General features: G+C 40.2%; 2 protein-coding genes and 1 non-coding gene across 3 annotated transcripts; 1 reads left to right on the top strand and 2 right to left on the bottom strand.

The window, feature by feature from the left end:
* Positions 1 to 319: 319 nt before the first annotated feature.
* LOC126798924 (BTB/POZ domain-containing protein At3g22104) lies at positions 320 to 3,150 on the bottom strand. The gene is made up of 3 exons (XM_050526012.1): positions 2,886 to 3,150; positions 1,077 to 2,186; positions 320 to 883 (listed from the first exon to the last, which is right to left on the bottom strand). The coding sequence occupies exons 1-3, from the start codon at positions 2,946 to 2,948 to the stop codon at positions 422 to 424; spliced, it is 1,635 nt and encodes a 544-aa protein (XP_050381969.1). The 5' UTR covers positions 2,949 to 3,150; the 3' UTR covers positions 320 to 421.
* Positions 3,151 to 4,798: 1,648 nt separating this feature from the next.
* On the top strand, positions 4,799 to 4,886 carry TRNAY-GUA (transfer RNA tyrosine (anticodon GUA)). Its single transcript is given in 2 exon segments — positions 4,799 to 4,835; positions 4,851 to 4,886. It is a non-coding gene; the product is annotated as a tRNA-Tyr (tRNA).
* Positions 4,887 to 5,741: 855 nt separating this feature from the next.
* On the bottom strand, positions 5,742 to 7,711 carry LOC126798929 (scarecrow-like protein 32). Its single transcript, XM_050526023.1, has one exon. It carries the CDS (start codon positions 7,436 to 7,438, stop codon positions 6,092 to 6,094), a length of 1,347 nt encoding a protein of 448 aa, XP_050381980.1. The 5' UTR covers positions 7,439 to 7,711; the 3' UTR covers positions 5,742 to 6,091.
* Positions 7,712 to 7,914: the final 203 nt, after the last annotated feature.

Below are 7,914 nucleotides of genomic sequence, written 5' to 3'. Positions count from 1 at the left end.
TGCTTAAGAAAAGGGAAAATTGTTTTATGTGCTAAATATGGTTGCCTTATGCCTTGTATGGAAAAGCATGTAATGGAATGTGTTCAGCTTTTCATTCCCTCTCAAATTTCTCATCATGCTGCTTTCCAGCTTGAATTGCATTAGAGAATTTCCCAATGTGAGAGTGACTTGAAGAAAATGACTTAACCTTGAATTTCCATCTTCTTCCAAGATAACGTACTACAGAAAAATGAACAGGGTCCAGTCATGACAAAATGACTCAATTCATCTTTCTGTTACTCTATACAAACCAAGAGTTCACCTTTAGTTATGCAGAAAAGAAATTAAAACTGGTACAAACACAAAAAAGTCATAAACCCCACACCCATTCCCTTTTGCTATACAAATATGAGATACAGGTAAAAAAAATTTGCATAAACTATCATGAACAAAGTTTGGGCAAAGATCTTGCATGACTGTTGCTTGGTAACGCTCTTGATTTTGTGAACTTTGCCATTTGGGTTTGCATTTTCTTGCACATTTTCTCCAACTCCATGACCCTCCCCTTCATACCATGTAAATGTTCTCTCAGTTTCTCATTGTCAGCTGAGAAATCGAGTTTTCCGGCGTATAGCACACGTTGTTCATTGGAATCAGGACCCTTCCTTCCCTCATCATCTGCCTCAGTTACACAAAATGGGGAGTCACCATAGGACTTGGGATTGTTCGTCATATGAAGTAAACTTTTAAGCTTGAATTGCTGAGAAATGAGAACTTGGACAGCTGATTTTGATGGGAATTTTGCATTCTGAGAAAGGTGTATGCAAGCTTCTTCCGAGAGCTTTTCATAGTTCAATAAACAACAGAGTTTCATCTTTTCCTCTTCGGGCAGTCCCCCATGTACCTATAACAAACAGGCTCAATCCATAAGAACAAATTTCATACTCATGAATCTAAAATAGTCTCAATGTTTTATGCAGTCGGATTTGCTTTTTTTTTTTAATCAACCATCATAGCTAATGAGTAATGAACATGCTAAAATTATAGGTAACAGAAGCTAGAGGACTAAAATAAATTCTTTGAGAAAAATGCAATACCTCTAGATACATATCAATGGCACGGTAAAGCTCATCATAAGAGTCTCTGGCAGCATCTGGTAGGGCCATGGCTAAAGCCAGAAACTTTGAAGGCCTTAAACAAGGATCAGGGGCTACTTCTGCTATATACAAATCCACCAAGACTCCAACTTTCCTTAATCTCATAGGGGACCCTTTCGATGTTCCTCCACGCAGAAACGAATTTAGAAAGCTCAAAACAAGATTGACATCATACAGTTGATTGATCCCATGTGGGGAAGGAACAAGCAAGTTATCCAATGATGCCTGATCCAACTGTGAACCAATCATGCTCTCCAGCTTATTCCTGCTGCTTTTGTTTATGTTCATGTTCTGAACAACTCGAAGAATCCAAAACAAAGTCTTGCAAGAAACAGAGCTCTGATCAAGAATGTATAGCATATCAATGACTGTTTCTGCAATGGTGCGCTTGGCATCAGATTTGACAGTGTAGAACTTCGATTTCTGGTAATAAAAAAGGAACCTACTGACAGTAAGATGATCGAATTTTCGAGAAACCATGGATTTCACCAGCATTTCAACCAAATTGGGACCTAAAACTAGAAGATCTTCGAACCACCATGTTGCGCGAGAGGAGCTGGTTTTCAAGCTCTCAGTGCTTCTAGTGTCGCACGAAAAACGAATGCCAGAGCTATCTGGGGATGAAGTTGAAGGACATGGACTTGCTTCACTGGTCAAAGCCAGTCTTCCCACAATGGAATCCAAGCATTTCTCAAGTAGAGGCAGACAATTAGTCGCCGGAAGTAAATCTTGGCACCGCTTCAAAGTAACCAAGAGCTCAGACCAAGTCCAGTACCTCATCTCTTCAAGTGACTTCTCGGTTTTTTCGAACAAATTATGTGCTCCGGTTACAGAAATGTTCATTTCCATGTAAAGGGCAGCAAAATGTAGGAGGGAAATATTGGAAGGAGTTAATTCAATGCAGCCATTGTTGTAGCAGAACCTTGAGATGAGTTCAAAACTCTCTGCCCCTCCTGGAAAGTCGTGGAACACAACTTTAAGATTTCTAGTGGAACCTTTTGATTTGCCTAGTAACTTGCTCAACTTGCCTGAGTAGGAAGCAACAACTCTCTGCAGAAATGACGATCAAAACCAAAGTTAGATGAGAACTGCTAGCTTGTGAACAAAGCTATAACTCATACAGAGCTAAGTAAATGATGGGTCACAAATTAAGCCATCCAATATCATGGATTTCTGGAAAACTGACAGAAATACTAAAAGACGAAGCCCCAACACATTTCAGAATAGATGGACACCCACCAAGAGAATGAACACATTGAATTAGGAAGAAAGACAGGACCAGGTAGAGGTCGTTATAAGTCTTAAATTGTGGGGAGGGCAACCACAGAAGTTGATGTCTACTGATCAAAGGTCATCCCTTCAATGAAGGGCAGAAATAATTTGAGCAATAAATTGATTTCGAAATCAAGCGATCCAAATTCGTGAGAAGAAAAGGTGAGGGGAACATTTCAGGCCCATAGAGCCATAAACACAGAGGCCATTAAATGAGAGAATGAAGCAAAGAGGAAATCGCAAAATTTACACCTTCACAAAAATAGACTGAACAGAAGCATGAAAGCTCAAGGTGACCACGACCCACATCACTGCAGAACAGATGAGGTATTAAATGGTGGTTAACATCTAACATGGAATTTAACCATGAAGAAAAAAACATACAACTAGAACATACCAAAAGCACAGAAGCTGCAAAAGTTACAACAATTCACAGATGGGTTTGCATTTTGCAATGCATTGCAGAATGTTGTTTACCTTGTTCACCACGAAAGACTCTTCACCATTAACATCCACTTCAAGATCACAGCAAGCCTCCATGGTGCCCCAAAACCCACCTCAAATCAGGAGTATTTTCTGGGAAATTGTAACAAGAAGAGAAAAACGAAAGCAGCTTTACAACAAACCCAAACAGAGACAAAGAGGGGCCAAATTGGGGGAGTGAAGTGGAGGAGGAAGAAGATGACACAACACAAGGTCACATATTCTGAAACAGGCAAGAAGACAAACACAAAGAGGTCAAGAGCTTCTTTGGTTAATGTAAATATGGGGTACTCTTGGTTCAGGCCTCCATTAACTGGGATACACAGAGAGACAAGGGATCTAAAAGGTGCATTAGGAACTGGGAAATGACAAAGAGTATAAAGACAGAAAAGGGTGATATATAATATTTGACTAATGAATCCACAGAGCAGTTGAAATGTGTGTTAGTAGTTTAATTAGACTAATAATAACTAGTAGTTGCAGATGTGCCCCCATTCTGACATTCCCAGAGAGAAAATGAATCTCAGTTACAGGAAAAATGGTGAAAATGGAAGTAAATTATTGATGTTAATGGGTGATATTTTAGGGGGGAGACCATGGAGGGTTGGAACTTGGAAGTAAAGCTTTGTTGCTGGCTTTCCCTCCATGGGTTCATTCCACGTTCTTCGCTGCAGGCCTCTGTAGACTGTAGCATATGTAAGGTTGCACCGATTACCTACCTTCCCCTCTCTGCTCACTAGTTTTGTCATTTTCTCCTCTCATGCTAGGTTTGTGGAATTGGCTGTAATGCCCCCAACCTTGGGGGTCCTTATGGATTTTCTTTCTGGTTTCTTGGGTCCGATATTTGGACGTTTGTTTTTCTTTGTGGACACTTGGTTCTGATCACTGCCTCTGGGTTGCATTTTACTCGCATACAGAGATCATGATTTGTACTTTCTTTGCCAACAGAAAATTTCACTAATTTGTGGAAAGAATTCCGAGAATTCATACAAACATCATTTCAACTACTACCAGTTTATCACTATTCGGCGAAAGGAAGACTGCCACACTCCATTATATGTTATGTTTAAGTCGCATGAGAAATTTTTCAATCCTCCCGGAAAATCACGTGATTATGTCCAGTAGTCTCCTCACATGTTATATTTTGACACGTAAACTTATTATACCAAAATTATAATTTAACATATTTTTATTATTTGTGAAATGACTATAATGAGTATTGATGATTTTGAACTAGGATTTCAGATTTAGAGTTTATGGTTTAGGGTTTAGAGTACTAGATGGTAGGGTGTATGGTTTTAGAAGAAAAAAACTCAAAATAGTCTTTGATAAAATAACTTAAATATGATTTTTTTTTAAATCATACGTGTCAAATTGTAATTGGAATTGAGAACCACTAGACATTGTCACGTGGTTCTCCGAGAGGACTGAAAAATTCCTCAAGTCGTAGCCCAAATCTTTTATATTGGTTGGAGAGAGTCAATTGGATGTCATTAAATTAACGTTGTTTTATACAAAAATGATTTCAAAAATGTTACCACAATTCGGCTAAGAGAAGAGTGTCGCACTCCATTACGTGGAACTGTGGAAGTCCCTTTTTTCGTAGTAGTAGTAGTAGTTACGTGGAAGTAATGTATAAGTCGAAAGATCAAATCCCTTACATTAGTTGGAGTGAACCAATCAAACGTTAAGCTCTCGTGGATAATTTTGAAATAGTCAAAATTAAACAGAGTTAATGTTTTGTTGATGTAGAACACATGTTCAAATTTCGATTATTAGACAACTCCATTACATCATTTAGATGAGAGCGTGCAATATTGAATAAATAGCACAGATATTTACGTATTTTTCAAAAAAGTTTCCAGTCATTAGTATAAGATGCTATCAACCACTAAGCTACCATCAAACCGACCTTAGCTCAGTTGGTAGAGCGGAGGACTGTAGTTGTTTAAAACAGGCATCCTTAGGTCACTGGTTCGAATCCGGTAGGTCGGATCTTTTTTCCACTTTTTTTTCCTTGCCTTTGGTCATTTTGTTACTTCATCCTTGCTTGTTAAAAGTTCCCTTCTAGCCAACTTTTGTGTAAACCTTCACGGTTCATATATCATGTCTCCGTCTCCAGGCAGCATTCGGTATCTACCCGCCGTATATTAACATGTACTATGTAGTGATTGCAGCCCCTTTTTCTTAATCTATTTTAAGAAGAAACCATATGGCTTAAGATAATAACGGTCTAACATATTATTAGCGAGTTTAGACACTTGAATTGTCACCCCAATCGGCCATCTCTTTGTCGTTTCACATGCATGTAAGGAGAAATGGTTGAGTTCAAAAACATAGATTATTTCATCACTTTTGAAAGAACATTACGAGTTATCATTACTGCGTTTGTGCTTTTAGTAATTATCAAACTAATTCAGTCAAGTTAGTAAAACAAATATGACATTATATTAGGAATTCGGTGGCATCTCAAACAAAAAAGAAAGTAGCATATGCCACCCTCAAGTGCGTTAGCGAGTTTGTATTAATTCAAACCTCGGTCGAGGTTATCCCAAAACTGATCCCTACCTGGAAGTAGAAAAACCTGAATGTCTTTTAAATATGTTGACTGCATATTAGCGAGAGTTGAGACTCGAACACTAATGTACGTATGTGGTTCTGTACTTTTTATTTTTCTTTGGTAATCGAACTCCATGTACCGGACCGCGCTAAGTCGCTAACCAATCATGCTACATGCAAAATTGCATAGTTTACACTTAATTAATCAAGAGTACTTTCCTCATATATGTTGATTAAGAAAGGACTACATATCCAGCAAGCTAATTAGAAAGTAATTCAATAGTTTCATTGTAGTAGTACTATTTCAAGAAACAAAAGCCTGCACATGTACAGATGGCCAAGTGGATTAAAGTGCTAGATTTTGTCTCATACAATAGCAAAAGACAACACGTCCACCGTCTCTTCGCCTTTCATGTGATCATGTTTCATAGCTTTCCCAGATCCAGAGCTTCAATACAAACGTACAGCTCGTGAAAAACATTTTATTCAACACAAGATGATGATCATCTGCCTTTTCTTGTCAAGTCCTCGATCATTTGCAGCTTTTGACGAAGAGAATTGAAAAAGCAAACCATTATATGATTTGTTCTTTGTCTTCGCCTCTGAGACATTTTGAAGCCACACCAAACTTACCCTAGCCCTTAATCCTCCAACATTAACCCGTTTTGATTTGGGACCCAAGCTGTGGCAAAAACCGAGTTGTGCCCCTTCCACGTTAGAACCAACATATCTTCTTCACGCTTCATGCCCCAGCCACTAGCATGTTCATCGAGCAAGGTCTTCACTTCCCCAACGGTCTCTTCACACAACGGCGAGCTCAAGAAACCAGCGCTCCTCAGCCGCTGAGACGCCGCCGCGCCGGACTCTAGCCTCTCCATTCTCTGGACCCCTTCGAAACCGATAATGTTCTCAATCTTCTGACCAATGTCGAACTCATACTCCATCCGCTGGTTACTATCTTTTGGCAGGAAAGTTTCCAACGAATCAAAGGGTATCCACAAGTAGTTAAAACATGTGGTGATCCTCGAACTAAGGCTCGGAGAACTTAGATCGGAGTCTTCGTCCACGACGACAATGATTCTAGGGTTGAGACATCTAATCATGGTAAGAAAAGTGTTACGAGCACTATTGGTACTACCCTCATCATCGGACATATAACGTAACCAATTTTGGCAATTTACTACCAAGGCCTCATCTTCGTCGAGATTTAACGAAGTAGGGTTCAACTGGCTCAATAACAACTCGAAAGAAGATGAGTTTTCGATGACATTAAACTCAAACGGGACATCCCTAAACCTAGAGAAATTTCCTAAACGAAGACCGACTTCTTCAATTGACACATTGAGGAAAGGAGGGACTATAGGCCTACAAGAAGGAACAGTCACTCTAAGTGAATCAGGAGGGCCTTCTGGTCTTTTTCCTAGAGCATCTATGAGAGTAGGCCACTGCATACAGTGCGTAATGCTAAAATCCAATATATGAATTTTCGAGCATCCTTGAATTGCTTGGAAAATTGCACTGTTGGATGCACAATATCCAAACCTGTGCCATGGAATTAGATCAACGTACCCGGCTAGCTCCGTCACCGTCATCAGCCTCCTCTCCGCCGCTACGGTGCTAGTAGTACTACTGCTAGGGTTCGGACCGCGGCCTCCGCTAAAGCCGTTGAGACTCGGGCAAATTCTAGAGGATCGTGAGATCAGTGCCCTTAAGATCCAGGAGGTGAGCCTTTGGTTAGGGTCACCAACAGAAGAAGCGACATTGTTGAGCACCCACATCACTTGCTGAGCTAAGGTGACGTCGTTGCTCTCTAGGGCACTCGCGCAGTGGAGCAAGAGCTTCTCTATGCAAGCTCCATCGAGGCTTCCGAGGCTTCCTCTGAGGGCGCCGGTAAGGGAGCCCTGAGATGTGGTGTTGTTGATCAAGAGGCTCGGATTTTGTAAAGCAGCAATTGACGTACTGCTTCCTACTCTCACTTCAGTTTTCATGGCTCTGGTTTTATGGAACCAATTGAAAGAGACAAAAAGTAGATCGAGTTGTTTTGGGGCTCAGGGAGAACGGAAAATGAAGATGGAGAGGAAGAGGGAGAGTTCTAGATGCTAGCAAGCTGCTGGACACGCGGCCTGTAATTATTGGTGGAAGGGATATTATTATCGAGCTAGGGTTTTATCTGGAGATAGAGATAGAGATATGAGATCTTTTGGGTAATGGAGAAGTCGGTTTGTTTATGGCTTCTGTGTTCTGAGAAATGCACAGAGCCGGGCACAGGGTTGAGGTATGCATTTAGCTCATGTGGTAGACACTTGAACTGTATTTATAGTACTGGCCAGAGAGTGAATCCCTAATCTCCTAATTAGTTATCCACATAATTATTTATAAACCACAAAAGGAATTCATAAAGGTGAGTGACAAGAGTAAATGATAAATTAGCAGGAAAGACTGGACGTAGCTCGTTTGTACTGTG

Source organism: Argentina anserina, chromosome 6 (genome assembly GCF_933775445.1).
Source record: "Argentina anserina chromosome 6, drPotAnse1.1, whole genome shotgun sequence".
Lineage (NCBI taxonomy): Eukaryota > Viridiplantae > Streptophyta > Magnoliopsida > Rosales > Rosaceae > Argentina > Argentina anserina.
This window is presented reverse-complemented; position numbering and strand designations above follow the sequence as displayed.

What these genes read in the sequence shown, in the direction of transcription:
- LOC126798929 (XM_050526023.1), bottom strand. Translation starts at nt 7,438, where the DNA reads ATGAAAACTGAAGTGAGAGTAGGAAGCAGTACGTCAATTGCTGCTTTA.
- LOC126798924 (XM_050526012.1), bottom strand. Translation starts at nt 2,948, where the DNA reads ATGGAGGCTTGCTGTGATCTTGAAGTGGATGTTAATGGTGAAGAGTCT. An exon ending in AGTCTTTCGTGGTGAACAAG is followed by an intron (nt 2,187 to 2,885) that starts GTAAACAACATT and finishes TCATTTCTGCAG; the next exon opens with AGAGTTGTTGCTTCCTACTC. An exon ending in CCATTGATATGTATCTAGAG is followed by an intron (nt 884 to 1,076) that starts GTATTGCATTTT and finishes TGTTTGTTATAG; the next exon opens with GTACATGGGGGACTGCCCGA.